Source organism: Lissotriton helveticus, chromosome 5_1, assembly GCF_964261635.1.
Source record: "Lissotriton helveticus chromosome 5_1, aLisHel1.1, whole genome shotgun sequence".
In the NCBI taxonomy this organism is placed as follows: Eukaryota; Metazoa; Chordata; class Amphibia; order Caudata; family Salamandridae; genus Lissotriton; species Lissotriton helveticus.
The window spans coordinates 441,231,966-441,252,649 of record NC_136065.1 but is presented as its reverse complement, the minus strand read 5'-3'; the positions used below and the strand labels follow the sequence as shown (position 1 = coordinate 441,252,649).

Below are 20,684 nucleotides of genomic sequence, written 5' to 3'. Positions count from 1 at the left end.
GGCGCGGTTTTGGAGGACTGTAAAGCCGCTTTTTAAGAAATCATTAACATTTTGGTTTTTTAATTTTGGAGGGCACACTTTGCTTCCCGCACGCATGCACAAGGAGTTAATTATTACTCAAAAACCCCCCAGCAATGCCTCCAGGAACCTACCATCGGGAACTCTGGGACTTGTAGTTTCCCTACACCAACTGGGTACTACACAGGTGAGCTGTATCAAGAACTGAGGGGTGGTGCAGACTTGTTACTACAGGTTTATAAGGGCGGGACCCATCAGCAATGTGCTGCATCTCTTGAGGAGGCTTTTGGGCGCTGACGAAGGCTATCACCGGCCAGAAATGCATCCGCCACTGACTTTGAAATAAACGCCTCCTACTGTTTCCCCTTGGGTCTCTGCTCCTTTTTTCTGGGAAGGAGATTTGTGCTACATATCCAGCGTCAGCCAGAGACGCTTTCCAGAGTACCCCCGCTTCGCTTTGGGCTTGGACTTAACTGGCTTGAACTGTTCCAGTTCTTTTTGGTGCCAAAGGTGTTTGGATGGTCCTATGTCCGCCAAGGAGCCCGGGAAGAAGTTTGGTGGTTGCGAGGTTATTAACCTCGCTCTGGGCAGCGTGTGATTTCACTGCAGTCCCTGCCGCATGTATCCCTGGACTTTGTGGCTGAAGCGGTACAGGGGAGCAGAGGAGGCGCTGTTTTGGAGGACTGTAAAGCCGCTTTTTAAGAAATCATTAACATTTTGGTTTTTTAATTTTGGAGGGCACACTTTGCTTCCCGCACGCATGCACAAGGAGTTAATTATTACTCAAAAACCCCCCAGCAATGCCTCCAGGAACCTACCATCGGGAACTCTGGGACTTGTAGTTTCCCTACACCAACTGGGTACTACACAGGTGAGCTGTATCAAGAACTGAGGGGCGGTGCAGACTTGTTACTACAGGTTTATAAGGGCGGGACCCATCAGCAGAGTGCTGCATCTCTTGAGGAGGCTTTTGGGCGCTGACGAAGGCTATCACCGGCCAGAAATGCATCCGCAACTGACTTTGAAATAAACGCCTCCTACTGTTTCCCCTTGGGTCTCTGCTCCTTTTTTCTGGGAAGGAGATTTGTGCTACATATCCAGCGTCAGCCAGAGACGCTTTCCAGAGTACCCCCGCTTCGCTTTGGGCTTGGACTTAACTGGCTGGAACTGTTCCAGTTCTTTTTGGTGCCAAAGGTGTTTGGATGGTCCTATGTCCGCCAAGGAGCCCGGGAAGAAGTTTGGTGGTTGCGAGGTTATTAACCTCGCTCTGGGCAGCGTGTGATTTCACTGCAGTCCCTGCCGCATGTATCCCTGGACTTTGTGGCTGAAGCGGTACAGGGGAGCAGAGGAGGCGCTGTTTTGGAGGACTGTAAAGCCGCTTTTTAAGAAATCATTAACATTTTGGTTTTTTAATTTTGGAGGGCACACTTTGCTTCCCGCACGCATGCACAAGGAGTTAATTATTACTCAAAAAAAAACCAGCAATGCCTCCAGGAACCTACCATCGGGAACTCTGGGACTTGTAGTTTCCCTACACCAACTGGGTACTACACAGGGGAGCTGGAGATTTGTGATATATATATATATATATATATATATATATATATATATATATATATATATATATATATATATATATATATATATATATATATATATATATATATATATATATATATATATATATATATATATATATATATATATATATATATATATATATATATATATATATATATATATATATATATATATATATATATATATATATATATATATATATATATATATATATATATATATATATATATATATATATATATATATATATATATCCACACGAGGTGCCTGTAGTAGGAAGAACCTCTCGACAGGTAGTTGCTTTGCCACAATTATTTATTTGCAGGGAACAGCGTTAGTCGAACCTCACAGCCAACAACATGATGAGTCCCAAATTTTCCTGACGCGTTTCGTGGACGAACCACTTCTTCAAAGGTACAGGACTTTTTGAAGCAAAGGCACAACAGTTTTTAAACACGGTAGTCCCGCCTCTGTGGGCGTGGCCACTCACGTGGCATGTCGAGGGCCTCTCACAACAGGCAAACTTGTGTTTGATGTTTAGCGGCACCGCCTGAGCCGCGAGAAGAGTCCCACTGTGCTTGTGTGCAGTCCTGTCGAGGCGTCAAGCGGCGTTTTGACAATGGGAACAGGTACTGGCTGATGGATGAAACTAACGGCTGGTAAAGCGACCGAACTGCTTTTACAAACCCACTGGGGTAATTCAGTAACTTTGATAAGCGAAATGCTTGGCGACTCACTGGAGTTTTCATTGACGGCACCACAAAGACCAACAGGCCACGCGGGTGGCCACGCCCACTCCGGGCGGGGGATGTTATAATAAGGTGGAGCTGGAATATCGCCATAAGCATGGAGCTAAAGCACAAGCCCAGATCCCAAAAAGAAGTGCCGTTGGGCACGAAACGCGTTGGATGGACTTTGAAATCCTTTGTGCGGCATCACGCCGCTTTGCCTGTCTTCGCCCATCTAAAATAAAAGCCTATGAACACTTACCTGTCGAGGGCCTCTCACAACAGGCAAACTTGTGTTTGATGTTTAGCGGCACCGCCTGAGCCGCGAGAAGAGTCCCACTGTGCTTGTGTGCAGTCCTGTCGAGGCGTCAAGCGGCGTTTTGACAATGGGAACAGGTACTGGCTGATGGATGAAACTAACGGCTGGTAAAGCGACCGAACTGCTTTTACAAACCCACTGGGGTAATTCAGTAACTTTGATAAGCGAAATGCTTGGCGACTCACTGGAGTTTTCATTGACGGCACCACAAAGACCAACAGGCCACGCGGGTGGCCACGCCCACTCCGGGCGGGGGATGTTATAATAAGGTGGAGCTGGAATATCGCCATAAGCATGGAGCTAAAGCACAAGCCCAGATCCCAAGAAGAAGTGCCGTTGGGCACGAAACGCGTTGGATGGACTTTGAAATCCTTTGTGCGGCATCACGCCGCTTTGCCTGTCTTCGCCCATCTAAAATAAAAGCCTATGAACACTTACCTGTCGAGGGCCTCTCACAACAGGCAAACTTGTGTTTGATGTTTAGCGGCACCGCCTGAGCCGCGAGAAGAGTCCCACTGTGCTTGTGTGCAGTCCTGTCGAGGCGTCAAGCGGCGTTTTGACAATGGGAACAGGTACTGGCTGATGGATGAAACTAACGGCTGGTAAAGCGACCGAACTGCTTTTACAAACCCACTGGGGTAATTCAGTAACTTTGATAAGCGAAATGCTTGGCGACTCACTGGAGTTTTCATTGACGGCACCACAAAGACCAACAGGCCACGCGGGTGGCCACGCCCACTCCGGGCGGGGGATGTTATAATAAGGTGGAGCTGGAATATCGCCATAAGCATGGAGCTAAAGCACAAGCCCAGATCCCAAGAAGAAGTGCCGTTGGGCACGAAACGCGTTGGATGGACTTTGAAATCCTTTGTGCGGCATCACGCCGCTTTGCCTGTCTTCGCCCATCTAAAATAAAAGCCTATGAACACTTACCTGTCGAGGGCCTCTCACAACAGGCAAACTTGTGTTTGATGTTTAGCGGCACCGCCTGAGCCGCGAGAAGAGTCCCACTGTGCTTGTGTGCAGTCCTGTCGAGGCGTCAAGCGGCGTTTTGACAATGGGAACAGGTACTGGCTGATGGATGAAACTAACGGCTGGTAAAGCGACCGAACTGCTTTTACAAACCCACTGGGGTAATTCAGTAACTTTGATAAGCGAAATGCTTGGCGACTCACTGGAGTTTTCATTGACGGCACCACAAAGACCAACAGGCCACGCGGGTGGCCACGCCCACTCCGGGCGGGGGATGTTATAATAAGGTGGAGCTGGAATATCGCCATAAGCATGGAGCTAAAGCACAAGCCCAGATCCCAAGAAGAAGTGCCGTTGGGCACGAAACGCGTTGGATGGACTTTGAAATCCTTTGTGCGGCATCACGCCGCTTTGCCTGTCTTCGCCCATCTAAAATAAAAGCCTATGAACACTTACCTGTCGAGGGCCTCTCACAACAGGCAAACTTGTGTTTGATGTTTAGCGGCACCGCCTGAGCCGCGAGAAGAGTCCCACTGTGCTTGTGTGCAGTCCTGTCGAGGCGTCAAGCGGCGTTTTGACAATGGGAACAGGTACTGGCTGATGGATGAAACTAACGGCTGGTAAAGCGACCGAACTGCTTTTACAAACCCACTGGGGTAATTCAGTAACTTTGATAAGCGAAATGCTTGGCGACTCACTGGAGTTTTCATTGACGGCACCACAAAGACCAACAGGCCACGCGGGTGGCCACGCCCACTCCGGGCGGGGGATGTTATAATAAGGTGGAGCTGGAATATCGCCATAAGCATGGAGCTAAAGCACAAGCCCAGATCCCAAGAAGAAGTGCCGTTGGGCACGAAACGCGTTGGATGGACTTTGAAATCCTTTGTGCGGCATCACGCCGCTTTGCCTGTCTTCGCCCATCTAAAATAAAAGCCTATGAACACTTACCTGTCGAGGGCCTCTCACAACAGGCAAACTTGTGTTTGATATATATATATATATATATATATATATATATATATTCGCTCTGAACCCCTGCCACTCACAACGGAGGGCCCAGACGGGATAGCCGTCCGGGCCAACTTGTTGCATAATAACAAGCTCTTTATTTCGGCTCCACTCGACGCGTTTCGAGAAAAACTTTCTCTTGATCATATATATATATATATCCACAAAAACCCTCCAACAGCGTTAAAGGAAGGAGCCACGAGCAGAGACTTTGTGTGGGGTTTCTTTATTGGAAATCTTTACAGCTGAGGCATGATGCATTTCGGATTTACTCCTTCTTCAGACGCCCCTTGCTGCTGCGCCTCATGTTCGTAGCGCCCAGTTCGAATGTCTGCAACCTTTGTAGAGTTCACTACTAACGCCGCCTCAACCATGTGACCATCGCTATGTTGCAGCCAGTAAGGAACTCCAACTCCCAGAATGCTGTTAGGGCATGTGAGTCTGTACTAGGACATCTGAGGTGGCCCCTGTCATAATGTTTGACTTAGAATATGATGCTGCCCCTGAGCAAAAAGGGATAGTGGGTGCCTGGATGGCGATGTACATGGGCAATATGAGATAGCACCTGGCATTAAATGCCATTACAGGGGCGCATGAGGTACTGGCAGGCATGTTCTGAGTACCACAGTAGCAGCACATTCTGCACAACTACTGCAGTCACTTGGTGGAGACCTGTGGATTCGGATTGGTTTTCTTCCTGATAATCACAAAGGAGGAGGAGATAAACATTGGATTATTTTGGAGTACCGACCGAAAACATACATAACTTTACAATACTTGACCAAGGTAAATAAATGGTGCAGAGCTTTATTTACAAAATAGTAAGTGCCAGTGACCAAACCTTTTCCCAGATGCTCGTGACAAGCCTGACGAATGTTGGAGCTGTGTAATACCAAGGCTGTCTTAATTCCTTCTCATAATTCTTTCATCCAGCACCATACCATCCCTGCCTCCTTTCCTCACTCTAGTAGGTTCACTTTCATCCCTACTTTCTCCCTTTATCACTGTTTTTCTCGCATTCTCTTCCGTTCCCCTTTTCTGCCTTTCTCTGTCTTGTCCTGAGTCAGAATCTAATGATGGAAAATCATTAGAAAATCAAACAAGTAATAAAAGTGTTAGTGAACCACGCCTGCAGACTCAAAGTAAGCTTGCCTCCCACCTTATCATCCAGTGTTTTCCCTTCAGAAGAAGACATTAAGTGAATCTGAGCGACTTACAGGGATTCAAATTGGAAAATACCCACCTGGTGCCCATGTGACTTCATATAAAGGGCACAGTGTTCAAATAATGGACAATAAAAAGGAAACTATCATTTCCTCCAGCAACTGGCTATGTTTTAAAATCCTGTTTGCCTGGCAAAAGCTAGAGCTAATGGGTTGCATTACTAATTGGATGTTACTAAAAAAAATGTAAAGTTCTATTTCCTACAAAAGAAGCTGGTTGTGGAACTTTGTTTAATAACTTTTTATAGCACAAATCGTTCAGAAGAAAGAAATCCATGAAATACCTAAACACCTCCCCAGGAAATCAGTAGCCTTATCCTTATTGTAAACAAAGGTTTATTAGCATTTATAACAAGACATGCTAAACAATATTAAACAACTTACCCCCACTACCACCTCCCTCCCTTAAGTCCAGTCACCATAACAGTATGTGTACAACACATATTTATTTAGCAAATTATATTTTTACCCATTTTCTTCCCCAGAATCATCACTTTTTTCTAAATCTTTAAGGGAATCTAATAAATGATCCCATGCATGAACTTGATGAACTGATCCTCTTCCTTCCTTCATCTCACTATACAATACTGCACTCTCACAACCCACCCAACGAACCAATTTGTCTTTCCACTTTGCCTCCTAAGGGGTCCTGTGCGCCTTCCAGTCCATAGTTATTTCACGTCTTGCAAGTACCAAAGCTAGCCTTAACCTTCAAGTTCATACAGTAATGAAGTGAACCATCTATGGGGTTTGGAAGTATTGAAGTAAAACTGCATTCTTTTGACATGGATGTTTTCCCCTGGATACTATGCATTGCGGTGTGTCCACATCATCATTCTCTGCAATTAGCGTAAACTAGCTAGTGGTGTCCTGTCCCACATTTGTGCTGTAAGTGATAGGTACAGGAGGATATCTGGTCAATGCTTGTTTTTAGGGTTCTGAACTACATCCCTTCTTAAGAAAATTGATCTGATTAACAAGTGTGAGGTACTCCCGTTTTATTGAACTATTAATGGGTCAGGTTCTATGTACTTATAAAAATGCCCTCTCTCTCCCTTGGTCAAAAGAATGTCTGAATTCCCTGATCAATAGATGTATACATTGGTTCTGCTCCAGGACGCAGTATCATCCTTAGACACAATTTCCGTTCTATGAATTGTTGCGCCTGGGGGGATCCAGCACCAGAATTATTCCAGGATTACTGTAGTTCGCTCCCTCCTGTAACCCTACGATAGCTTGAATTCTCTGACTGTTGAATGGTGTCATGGCAGTGGGTGGAAATTGCATTACAGTGGTAAGTGTTGGTTCATTACACCCTCCTTTTTCTCATCTTGTGTGTACCCCCCATTCGTATTTTTGTACCATGTTAAAACTTCGTGAGTACTCCTGATGCTACACTAATAGTACTAGTTGTAAAAGTTATAACTGTAGAATTTATCTCTCATTTTTGGTTGCAGCCTAAGCTTTTCCTCATTTTGCCACATAGATTTTAGCTCATGTTTATTCCTGAGAGCTCAGGTGAAGTTCACACCACTGGTTTTGGGACTGGAGGACAACATGCAAAGTGATTGTTACATTTTAACCTTAGGAAAAACCTGAGTAGATACCCAGTGCTTATACACGTAGTGTCTTGCTGTGGACCACTTAGTGCTGTAGCTTTTCTACAACTTGAAGACTTTCCTGACTTCTGGACTGAAGAAGAAGCCTTTATCATTTGTCCAGAGGTCCAGTGTACTCAACACTTGGTACCAGAGCTGATTCAGCCAGCGCTTCTTGTTACCCCTAGGATTAGAGACGTAGTCCTGCTTGCTGCTTTGGAGTGATTGACATTTGTGGGCGACTGAAGTGGCTGAGGTTCTGCTGTAATTTGGTAACTGTGGCACCTAGAGATCTCAAGGACTGCAAATGGACATGCCTTGAAAGTTGATAGTCCTACCTGTGCCTTTCTTTCTGTATTCTGGCTTTGGGCAGGAGGATTCCTGCTTGTTGTTTTGGAGTTGGTGAATGCTAGTTTACTCCCCTGGGCAGTACCTGAACGCGGCCAGACAGTAAAACTGAAGTACCAACAATCGCTCAGCTAAGATATAACTGCCCAAGCACCTCTGCCCATGCTTTTTCAGCTCCTGGAAAGCCACCCACCACAAGCTATCATCAGCTTGCCTTGCTAGGCCTGCACCTGCCGACCCGGTCTCCTAACTTGAGAATTGGTGTTGATCATGTAAGGGCCTGCACCATTGACCGCCTAGAGCTTTCCCAACCTTGGTTTCTCTCTTCACTATCATTCCCCCAACATCTCATCCGACCTTGTTTACTCAAAAATTATTACATCCAAAGCAGGTAACTTATCGGGAGGGTGGGATGGGTATTGGGAGTTTCTTATTTGAATTTATATTATTGGATTGTAACGTACCTGGAGACGAATCGAGCTGTATGCTGGACAAACTATGGGAAGATGTTGGGGCTAATTGAGGAAGCACTTCTGGAGGCCACTTGGAGATCTTTTTGGCTTGTAGCCAGCTCTGGGACAACCGCAAGAATACTGATGTGTATAATTGTAGTATGTGTCCCCTTCCCAGCTATTTCTCTATGATGCCCATGGGGCTGTTTGTATGGCTTTTTCGGAACCCCCCCCCCCCCCCCCAAAAAAAAATGTTTAAAAAAAAATCCAAAGCAGGTAACTTTAGTCAGTGGTAATTGACAACGAGGAGCAAAGAGGGAAACAAAAGTCATAGGTCGCCCTCCACTCAATTATATATTCACAAACAAGACCTAGACCACCTCGGCATTAAATCTTAAACCCCTTTATGGTGTACCGTCATATGCAAATCATTTGCAAACCACTCCTCTCTTTTGATGAATGAGGTAGGAGGTACATCCAGGTTATGCCTTATTTAAAACATCTGCCCAGTCCCATGGAAAAGTAGACAACAGTTGTGAGACAAACAAAACACACTCTTAAGTGTCAAATTAAGACAGATAGAAAAAAGTGTGTGTGAGCAAGATGGCGCCTCACGGGCGAACCACCAACGGGAACCTGGCAGGTACTCACCAGGATTGCCCTGCTCTCATCATTGGCACCATCAAGCTCAAAAGAAAGACTTGTGTCCAAAAAACAAACAAAACAGTGCTTGTGAGAGAATGCAGTGTGTGAGAACAGACAAAAACACAAAAGAATGTGTCAAACATAAAACATATAAAAGCCACACAAACAACACAAGGTTTAGCTTTATTCTCTTAATTAAGTGTTGGTTGCGGGAAGTTAAAAAGGAGAGGAAGGCTAATACCTATCTAGCCCTGCTCTACTTGCCGACATGTTTTATTGCCAATCCCAATTCAGGCAATTTCTTCAGGGCGTCACAGGTTAGGCCACTGCATTAGGACATACTTTGTCTTCACAACTGAAAAAAACAAATACACACAACGTTGTATGTGTGATTGTCATCCTTCCTTATAAACAAAGCCCAAACAGAAGGCTTAGAAAGTAAGAGCACCCACACCACAGACAACATCCATTATTTACCCTCAACCGACCACCATGGCGCATACCAGTCGAGAGGTTCAACCCCTGGTAGGTTTCTGGGTAACCCCAAACGTGAGTTACTTTTCTTTCTGTACAGTTACTGCAAAACAAAGTGTTTATTTTTCAAATGTGTTCTCTGTACGTCTACCTCCGGTCTCATGCATTAGACCAACACCCCAAAGTGAGCCCTGTATGCCCCGAGGGGAAGGGGTGAAAAGGGAGGGTGGGAACGGGGGAAAAAAAGGGAGAAAATTGGTGCCCCTTCAATTCTGTTATCACAACGCAGCCATTAGCGGCTCACACTTGCATTTGTAAACATATCGCTCATGGCGATTTCAGAACCCGTAGTTAAATAATTGTTCGTTTGAGGAAAATCTCAAAACGCAGTATATGCATAGGTCACAGAGCTTTTCACACCGCTGTGTTCGAATTTCGCATTCCTGCGTATAGCTAGCGAGCCCAAAACTAGAAGTCTTACGTCTTACCAGAAAGAGAGTCGGGGCCGGCAATAACTCAGCACTCGCGAATGCCCCGAGGCTGAGAAGCGTGGACAAAATAGTCCCTGGGCGTTGCTGAGGGATCCCGTGCACTCGCGAGAGCACGGAACTTCCATTTTGGATTGGGGAAAGCCTGTATGTATATACAGGAAGGCAGCGCGGGACTCACCGGGCACCTTATTCAAACATGCCGAACTTAGACCTGAGACATAAACGATAAAAATTCATTAAAATTTCAAGATAATGTCTCGGTCGTCTAATGTAAAGGGAATATTTAATTAATACGTTTTGGTAATATAAACGTTGCCACAATTATAGTGCAACATCTACAACTGGATTTCTCCAGCCAATAATTTAAGGGCAACTGTGAGTACTACAGTGCAATGTACAAGGCAGCATTATAGTTGCCACAGAATTAATGCCGCATCAAAAATGGATATGTACAAAAATAAGCCATAAAATCCAGGTATTATTTGTTACTCTGGTAAATAAACAAGGTAGCATATAGATTAATCATCAGCTACGAAGTCTATACTGAAACAGGGGTAAAGATTGTGACAATACCCACGGGCTCACCATACATAACAAGGTAGGTGTGAAGCACTATTTCACTTTATTCCATTCCATTCAAGGAGTTCATTGAGCCCTATCCTTTCACATTTCTCTTGGTAGATCCATCTGGCCTCCTTAGTAGTGAGCAGCCGCTCCACCATGCCAGATTCTCCATTTACTTTTTCCAGCACTACCCACCGGAATGAATGTTTATTAGTGTGGCAGTGTTGGACTAATTTGGTAGTTGATTTCCCTGCTCTGATAGTACTAAGGTGCTCTTGTATCCGCGTTTTTACCTTGCGGGTAGTGAGTCCTATGTACTGTAACCCACATTCGCACTCCAGCCTGTACATCACATTGGTGGTGTTACAGTTGCTGAACTTAGTCAGAAACCATTCTTTGCCTGATTGCAGGATCACACTTGTCGTCTTGGAAGTTAGGGGACACACAGAACAGCCCCCACAAGGGAAATGTCCATTGGGGACTGCTATTTTTAGCCACATTGTTGACTTGTGTCCTAGTATGGACTAGTTTATCTTTTAAATTACTAGCACACTTAAAAGCGAACCTAGGTGGTGGCATTTTGAAATCTCCGCTAGACAATAGGGACCAGTGTTTACGTATGGATTGTCTTATTTTCGTGGCCAGTGGATCAAAGGTCATGACCACTGGGAGACCATCACTTTTTTCTTTATAGTTGACCTCAAGAAGAGCACTCCTGGGTGTATTTAGTGCTCTTTTTCTGGCTTGCTTTATGATCTTGCAGGGTAGTTCCTCCTTTCGAATTTCTCACATAGAACTTGGGCCTGCTCATTATACATTTCCCTAGTTGAGCAGTTCCTGCGAAATCTAAGGAACTGGCCCACCGGCAGGTTATCTCTCAAGGCCCTAGGATGGTATGAGTCATATGCCAATAGAGAGTTCCTGTCGGTGGGTTTATGATGGACACTCGTCAGGAGTCAGTGGACCTGATGCGCCCGCTCTATTCAAATGTGCTCTCTTTTCAGACTGATTTGTTTTCACTGCCTAAAAAAACCCACATTGAGTGTCATTTTCCTACGTTTGCTACTTTGGCCATCTCTCCTACCTTAGCTTACACGGTGACCTTAACTGTATCTAGCTACCAAATCTAACTTAAATGTATTTATAAATTCATATTGTTTTTCTGCTATTTTTAAGTACTGCAATTAAAAAGCTTTACTCTTACAAAATATCATGACAATGTAGTCAACGTTTTCTTTTATTTTGTACCCACACTTTGGAAATGCCCCTTCTATTGTTTGGTGAACAAAGGCCTTTGTTCGATTGATGTTTTACCCATACAGTCTCCCTCTAGTTCTGGATTGCCTTCTGCTGTGAGTAATTTCAAATTTTTTGAGTGGTCGCAATTACTCTTTCCTGGCTTGTAGGGTTTATCTTTCGGCATCACGTCTTTTTTCCTGAACTCGGGCTGTCAAGCTCAATTTTGTATTTATTTCAAAGTTTATTTATTTTTTTTTTTTACATGTTCCTAATCTATATTTAAGGGGTGTTGATGCTTATGACCTTTGTCTTCCCAATGACACACGTAGTAATCTTTCAAATGACACTTAATTTACGTTTGGAGGTGCTATTAATACACGCGCGTTATCGGCACGTGGAGGCGCGGTAACGTACCCGATAAAATAACTGCGTTCTGTCTTCATCACGCAGCCAATCTCTGGCAGGAAGACTCGTGACGCAGGTCAAGTGCACTCTGGGTGATAGTACAATTTGCCACTGTAAAACAGCAGCCGCGTGAAGCAGTTATACAATCCGTGCTTTCTAACCTTGGTGAAAACGGCAAAGCAGCGCTAGGCTCCCCCGCTCCTCAAGATCCGTCTGTCCTCCAGCTCTCCCAAACCTGCATTGTTACATGGCCAGAATCGATAATGAGGCGGCGCCGGGAGTGCGCGCAAGTTTCCGAAAATGGGTTCTTGTGATGAATCACACCTGCCTTGCAAGAGAGCCAAGCAGGGTTTATGGGAGCATATGATTCATAATTTGCAATAATATTACTCCTACTTAATTGTTTCTTCAAACCAGACCCATTTATTTCACTCACTGCATTCAGTGTGTTACCACGGTCTTGTGGTCTGTATTTTCTGGGCAGCCAAGGATATTAAAGATATTTTGGCCATGGAAGTATTTGCTGGGAGTTTCGTTCGTGTGTGAGACATTCAGAAGCCCCGCCCCCAAATGCAAGAGGATCACTGGCATAAACTTAAAATGGATTCTTCTCCTGTGTAAGCAACTATTTTAGCTCGCGCAAATGTGGGGGATTATGGCGGCAATGTCTTTTTTGCTGTGCGGCATTGGTCCTTTTGTTGCAGTGTTTAACTTGTCCAAAATAAATAAAAAAAAAAAACAAATGTAAGAGTTTCTTAGGAGCCAACTGCAACACTGCAGAATGCTGTGGTTGCCAAATATCAAGGCTGCCTAGTCTTTATTCTAACCCATGCCTCATTCTTCCACCACCCTGCACTTCCTGTCTCTTTATCTTACCCTTGCATTCGTTTTTCCTTATCTTTCCCTTGTGGTAATGTTTCCCAATATTTCTCTCCCTCTTCCTTTCTTCATTTTCTGCTGGTCTTTCTCCGATCTGGTTCAAAATATGATGATGAAAAATTAAGCCCCAGTCACTAAAAAAAAATGTGTCAGTGGCCCCCATGTGCAACCACCAGCCTAGGCTCAGAATTAGCCTTTTTTTTAATAAATGGTTAATTGTTTCTAAGGGTTCTTGAGTAAATTCATTGGATCATCATTACCCAGGGTAATCCGAATTTTAGATTGGTATTTGGACTCACAAAACTAACAGAGCAAGGCCTTTGCTTAACTGGCTATGAGTAAGTGTTAAAACAAGGGATCCGCTACATGCCCAGTTCTTCTGGGCGTTACAGGCACATGAGTGATTTTTACTATAAAACTCTCACCCTTCAGGAAATCCTGATGGCATGCTTCATCATCAGTGTCGGCTCGTGACATTTGAAAGAGGTGTGGCGTAAAAGTTATGGAAATGGCCGTCCCTTTTATTGTTTTTGTGGCTTGAGTGCCCAATATCATTTACTTAACACTCTCAAATGCTAGAAGTCACTGCAGGGCTGTGAAGAGTGTAGGTGAGGTCTGCGAGATTTCTTTCATGATTAGGGTGTGACTACACCCCTAGGTCCGTGACACCTCTGCATGCTTGTGATCCACTACAATGGATTCCATGAACCGAGACCTACCTAACCGTGGTGTCAAAACGGAATTTATGCACCAATGTGAAATAGTCAACTCATACGTGCACATTCCCCTTCCAGCTGCTTACATTGCAAAATGTTGTTTTGCTAGATGTTTGAATCGACTTCCCGCAGAGGACAGTTTACGGGGGCTGGCAGTGTTTAATAGCAAAAACTGTGAAGCCAGAGTGGCACTCAGTGCACTGATATACAACTGCTCACGTCGCTGGTGTAAATGCAGAACTCGCGGTTCCCAATGAGACAACGCGATCTGTGCTTGTCGTTTCAGGCAGTTCCTGTTAGTGCTGTCTGGTGCCTTTGGTCCTTCTTGTGGGAATTACAACTATATGTAAGTTACAGGAGCCACCAAATAACAGCTCGGAACCTTGGGCAGTACAACTTCAAAAACTACAGTGATTCCTCGCCTCGTGGAATATATATTTACAACAGAAAGCAAGGAGTAATTGAGATTCAGTTCCATATCCAGAATCAAAATCAGTATCAAAGGCCATGCAAATAAACGGATATATTCAGCAGGAATTCTAATATCATATTTCATCATTGTACACACAGAGAAAATAAAACAGCAGCTCTTGCGATGCATACCACCTAATATTCCAAAACAGTACAAGAGCCGTGCTGAGAAGTGCTAGCTGGCACTGTCCTTAACAAGAGCAGTAGTACATTCCTGTACTCGAAATACTGCCCGCAGAGACACTAAAACACGCACATTCACTCTTATGACCTGATTCAGAGTTGGCGGACGGGTACTCTGCTAGAAACGTGAGGGATATTCAGCCCCCCTTATTGAAGTCTGTTGTGCCCTATGGCACTTGTAAGAAGGCACAGGGACCAGTCGCGGCCGGCATTACGGGCGGGTGGGGGGGGTGGAAATGGGGTCGTCATGCCCCAGAGGGGATGAGGATGGAGGCAGGAGGGGTTTAAGGGAAAAAAAAGATATAAAGTAAAGTTTAAACTTACCGTCCCGGAGACTCCCGACTCCCGCCGTCCTGTTTTTCAATTCCTGCAGTGCACGTCATCAGGAAGGCGGCAGGCAGCCTCTCTCCCCTCCACCGCAGCGTTTTTGATTGGTCAGCCCGCTGCCCCACCCCGGTCATTTTCTCTCTGTATGCTGCAGCATACAGAGAGAACAGGGAGAGTGGGCGGTGTTGCTCGAGGGCAGGGGGGAGTGGCTTTCCCACTGTTGTTCATACTGACTGTTTGGGCGGCCTCATGCTGCCCAAACAGTCAGTATGAAGAACAGTGGACAAGCCACTCCCCCCTGCCCTCGAGCAACACCGCCCACCCCCAACCAGGAACTTCTGCTTTCTCGCCGTGCGAGAAGGCAGAAACAAATGGTAGTTATTACGGTAATAACTACCATTTGTTTCTGCCTTCTCGCACGGCGAGAAAGTAGGGGGACGGCGCCCAAACGCCCCTATAGAGGAGCCGCCACTGTTCATCATAGAGTGTTCACAATGGAGTCTAATACTTCCAATGCGGGCCTCAACCTGATCTCTTTCAGGGTGCACTTATACATATTTCAAGGGAACCTAGCAGTAAATGGTTGAAAGGCTGCCTGGGCTTAACTGTAACAAACTTTATTATAAGAATATTGGCTTAGCAGTGTTAAAAACAAATGCAGAAACTATGTGGGGTCTAATTACCCAAGTATCTTTACTCGCGGTATACATGTTTCAGCCTTCCTAAAAAATGATCAATATTTCAAGGATTCCCAAGGATTGTCTAATCCTTTCTGGGTCAAACAAGTGGGGAATTACCCCTATTCGTACATCATTCTTACAATAATACCATGCATAGACTGTATGGTTACGTCCCGACCAGCTGAGTCATCGGGTGGGTATCTGTGGCGAGATGAGAAAAATCACCACACCATTTAATTCTATTTTACTTATATACAGCTACATAGACCACTTGTCTCTTGCTTAAACCTTCCACCAAACTCCTTTGTATAGGGTTGCGTCCAACACGCTATAGGTGAATATGGTTATGGGCTCCTAATGAGTCCTGATACTGGGCCACTCTCCTAGATAGGTCTAGGTCACAACTGTGTATCGCTGTACCCATATCATTAGCAAGGTGGTTCTGCACCCCATACGTGGCCTCCACGCACACTCCTTACTGATATTTTTAGCTCTTCACTCCTTTTCTATCCACAAGGGGGGGTCAATGTGCTTATAGTCACACTCTGATTTTGTGTCAGAATAATTAAAAAATGAGAAAACAAGAACTGGGTTTTTATGTTGGTTTATCACTACTGTTTTGTATAATACACAACTATGCCTTCTTGGAGATAGAGTTGTTGTCTCCATCACATGTCTTTATTTTCTTCTTAAGCTCCTACTACCCACACATCTACATTCTTATTACTAGCAATCCTCTCCCAAGGGAAGACCACATTCCACTCCCCAATTACTTCTTCAAAGAAACTTTGGGATCAATCACCTAAGCGCCCTCACTCCTCGCCTGGGAGTTTGCAATTGTTCAAATGCAGCCGCCGGTTATAAAGCCCCATGGGTATGTCTCCTCCCACTTCCTGGTCGCATGTGATTGGCCCTTCAGTCAGATCTCTCGATATCGAGCAGTATGCACTCTGTTGCTTTTGGTTTCAAACTGCTCTTCCAACATCATAGGCTTTTGTACCCTATAGAAACCTTGCACAAAGAGCTCTATGCTTTAAATATATTACAGTATTCCCGCCCTACTCTGGGCAACAGTTTTCTGAGTTTGATATGGGAAACAAATAATACATCCCAAAATAAGGCTATTTTTTCAAGGGTCTTCATGTGATTGTGTAAGATATTTTTATTTTCTCCTGTAGCCTGGGAAAGCATTTGCCTAGCTAGCTAATATTGAATAAGAACAAATACATGATGAGTCTTTTGCCATATTCTTCTACATAAGGAGTAAAAGAATCATAGTTTATGCTTCCTCTTCACTGCACCGAATGTACCCCATATTGATTCATTTTCCGTGATAGCACAGCCTAGGCTACGTACATCTAATCTTTCATAATCTTTCTTTCCAAACTGAGAGGGTATTTCAAATGATTCCTATCTGAGCATTTGTTTGTTATCAACAGTTTATTAAATTGTGAAGTACACCAATATTTTCACTGCATGGCTTTTGCTATGCAATTATTTTAAACATGAACGACTACACATTAAGAACTGTGAAAAGTTGTAAATCGGGAGCTTGTGAACTATTGCTTAAATGTTTACAGAATTATATATTTCTCGATTTCAAATTGGGGGATCTTGTGTTGTAAGTGTAGGCCTTGCTGCAATTGTATCCCTGTCTAGGATTTATAAATCCCAATCCATGGAGTTAAGCAATGCAGCACTGACCAAAAGTAGGAGCGGTTTGATGAGGCCTAAGAGGTAGGAGTGTTTTCTTGGCAGGCATCCGCGAGGTTAACAGTGCGGGTGTGGTTACTTCCAATGAGGTGTTCCCTGTAGATGCGGGTCTTCACTTTCCAGTTGACATTCCTGTAAACTGGATTGTGGCACATTAATTGAAAGGTTTTATTATCCGATTATTGTGGAGTGTATTTGCAAGAAATTCGATTACATTTTGGTTGATTAAGTTGCTGTGAATGTTGGTGTGGGTGTGGTAATGTTACATATATCTACAACTGGAAATAGTGTGTTTTTAAGAAACAACATAGAACATCCATATTTCTTGTTCCCCTTGAATAGTGCCCTTATGTGTCTAGCCCACACTGTGACAGGATTATTCAAAACCATTTGTATCTAGTTATATCTACACCGTGGTAGTCTTTCGCCCTAAATAAGCTTTGACAAATATTTTATGTTAAAATGTGATATGTTCAGTATCGCCTTTTGAGCATGTGAACAGGAATTTGTGAAATTTTAGACAAAAAGAGTATACGTGTTATTTAAGAGTTTTACCATAGATTTTATCTTCATTAGGAATCTAAGACAATACTCAGTGTCCCTTAAATGAACTTTATCCAACTGTTCCCCTTTCTTACTGAATTACTGTGTAAATAGCTTGGCCCACTTTAATTCAGAATTTGTCGTTCAGTGTATGACTCTCAACAAACCATTACTGTATTTCACCTACATTAGCTAACTTTAGCTCAACTTCCTGATATGTTTACTATTGTTTGATTATAGTGCTCGTGCATTTTTTTAACCCCTTGGGCGCGGCCGTGATTCTGCGCCTGTGCGGCCGTTTCGAAGAGTGGGCGGGTTCATGACGGACCCCAGCCGTCATCAGCACACGAGCACTGTGATGCATGACGGACGGGGGCCGTCATCAGCATGCAATGGGTTAATAAACAAACTTGATGACTGTTCTCTGCAATTGTTCCAAGTGTCATCTGCTAGATCTGTCAGAAACCTCTGAATGAGAGGTTGTCTCTCTGCTCCAAAATCGTTCACCTTAAGTTAGTAAGCACAAGTTGTAAAGGACTATAATGCCTACTTTCCACTTTTTAAGATGGAGGCTACATTGCGTTTCCTTTCCTAGATCTCTGTGCTCACCAAATAAGAGTTCATCTATCTAGGGTTAGCAAGCATGCTTGTTGCCTGATCCTGGGTGCCAGGTCGGTGCGGTGGAAAATGCATTTCCAAGCCATTTAGGAAAAAATGATTTGTAATATTGAAGATAATTGTATCTGAAGATATTCACACAAAGAAATATAAGGGTGTTCACTGTTTTGACTCTATATTGTATGTAAGGTAATTAAAAACTTGGGCTACCACTTGTGGTATAATAAAGGTATGATTTCAAATATGGATGCCTACCTTACTTTACCCATCACTTTGCATTGTTATCAGCTTTACAGGTAAAGATAATGCTGGTAAATTTCCTGATAAAGTGCCCATAAGAGTTAATTCCTTGTCATCTACTACTCGTCATTCAGATGTCCGAGCCCACTGCCACTGCCTGAACAATAATAGTTTTAAGAATGCAGCTCTAGTGTGTTTATGCAGGTGTTTGAAAATCAGTTGGCATGTTTTTGGGATTTAAAAACATAGCTGATGGGATGGGCTTCATCCTGTGGGAGCAGAGAACCATTCACAATTTTGTGGGAAAAATGTAATTGTTTCCTGGTGCGTCGCTTGATCCCCCATACAGTTTAAGTTGAGATAGCATCCGCAGTGTGTCATGCTGCCCACCCATATGCTGCATTGAGTGTCTAAATCAAATTCAGCCCAGATATTCCTGCAAGATTATTTGTTTTAACTCAATCCTCCCTAATTGGTTGGTTTCACACATCAGACCAGTATTTCATTACAAGGGACACACTATCTTTTGTTTATAGCACCCGTTACCAGGGTTCGTTGCTACCCATCTAGAAATAGAATCACTGGACTGTGTGGCCTTGAAACATCGGACATTACATGGTGCAAATGGTCACTCGCTGATGCAAAATGGAATGCCAGAGAAAGGAATTCTGATGCGGCTCAAATAACAGTCTCAGAAGTTGTGATGTGCCCACAAATTATCGACAGCTGTTTTCAAATGCTTGCTGCAAAAAAGATTCCCTTCTAAATTGCATAAATCTTATACTTTGAACTGATGCTACACCTTTTGAAGACATTTTTTATACTACCTTCCATACCCCCTCAGTGTTTTAAAAAAAAATATATCTTGTAATCTCATGTTATGTGAAGCAGTATTACATTTAGATTAGCTCTTCGGGTTTTTGACCTCGAATATGTATTTGTCATAGTGATGGAAGGCTACCAAAGGATTCATTTTTACTATTCAGCCGATCAGAATGTAAGAAGCATAATATATGTCAGTTTTGCTCAAAGGTTCACCCAGAATATATTTTTCGTTTTTGTTTGGAGTTGCCCAAGTATCAACAAAGCAGATTACGCAGTGGGAAAACACATGTTGAAAGGAATCTGCTACCCCATCATCTCAGTACATTATATTTTGCTCATTCTTGTACAGCCCTCAACATGCATTCAATATGTCGACCACTCCCATCAAACTAATATACCTGTTGTAGAGTGTTGCACGTACAATTACCGATGGATGACTTCATGTGTTACTAAAATATTACTTTCACCTGTAATATATTTATGACAGGCAAGAGTCATAGTTCATGCAGTTATTAAAGGGTTTCTGCTTGTATGCTTCTTTACAGAATGGATTCACTCCTTTGTATATGGCAGCACAAGAAAACCACCTGGAAGTTGTCAAATTCCTGCTTGCAAATGGTTCAAGTCAAAGCATTGCTACAGAGGTAGGTTTCTAATTTTGTATTTGTTTTTTCGTATGCAGATGTGAAAAATGGAAGTGAGTGGCTCATACCAGTCACTTGAACCTAGTGCATAAGTCTGGCTTGTGCCCAGTGTTCCCCAGACAGCCTTATGATAGCAATTTGGTTGAGTGGCTTTTTTATAGCAGTGTGTTAGCATGGTCTCACGTTATGGCATGTCTGGCACTTCCGGTGGACAAAGGTGGTGGCTCGTTTTTTTTTTTTTATTGAAAGATGGGATTTTTACCACTTTTAAAGAAAGCCGGCGCATGACTCCATACAGTGTTGTGTGAATCCTAAACTGACCACTGAAGTTGACAAATACTGCTATACAACGTATCCAACTACAAGGCTGTTCTTTGACTGGATGCCAAACAAAGATACTTTCTTTAGGTTTTATCAACTATATGAGAAAAATATTCTCACCTTCTCCCTCTCCTACAGAGTAAAAATAAAATTTCAAATAAAATATCGAAAGAATGAGACATAATACATACCACCAAAAAAGTAATTCATTGCTTTGAAAACGTGCAGTTTTTTTAGCAGGATTCAATTGCATTTAGTGACTGTAGGACCTCTTTATCCAAATGAACATTTTGTGAACATGTCTTCTGTGGGTCCGAAACAGCCTCTTGTGTTTTGCAGTCCGAAGTACAAGTGTGTGGGTGACTTAGATTTCGTTGTGTGGCAGAAGGCCAAGGTTTTCTAGTCGACCATATGGACCTTGCAGCTGTTAAGTAGTGAACCTGGAAGGATTTATGT

General features: G+C 43.5%; 1 protein-coding gene across 27 annotated transcripts in view; it reads left to right on the top strand.

The window, feature by feature from the left end:
• Positions 1–20,684, top strand: part of ANK3 (ankyrin 3) — a 1,924,186-nt gene that overhangs the window by 1,280,721 nt on the left and 622,781 nt on the right. For all 27 annotated transcript variants that reach the window (XM_078642672.1, XM_078642674.1, XM_078642664.1 and 24 more), the window contains one exon: positions 19,809–19,907. In XM_078642672.1, coding sequence (XP_078498798.1) covers positions 19,809–19,907 — 99 coding nt within the window. The remainder of the gene's footprint in view (positions 1–19,808; positions 19,908–20,684) is intronic.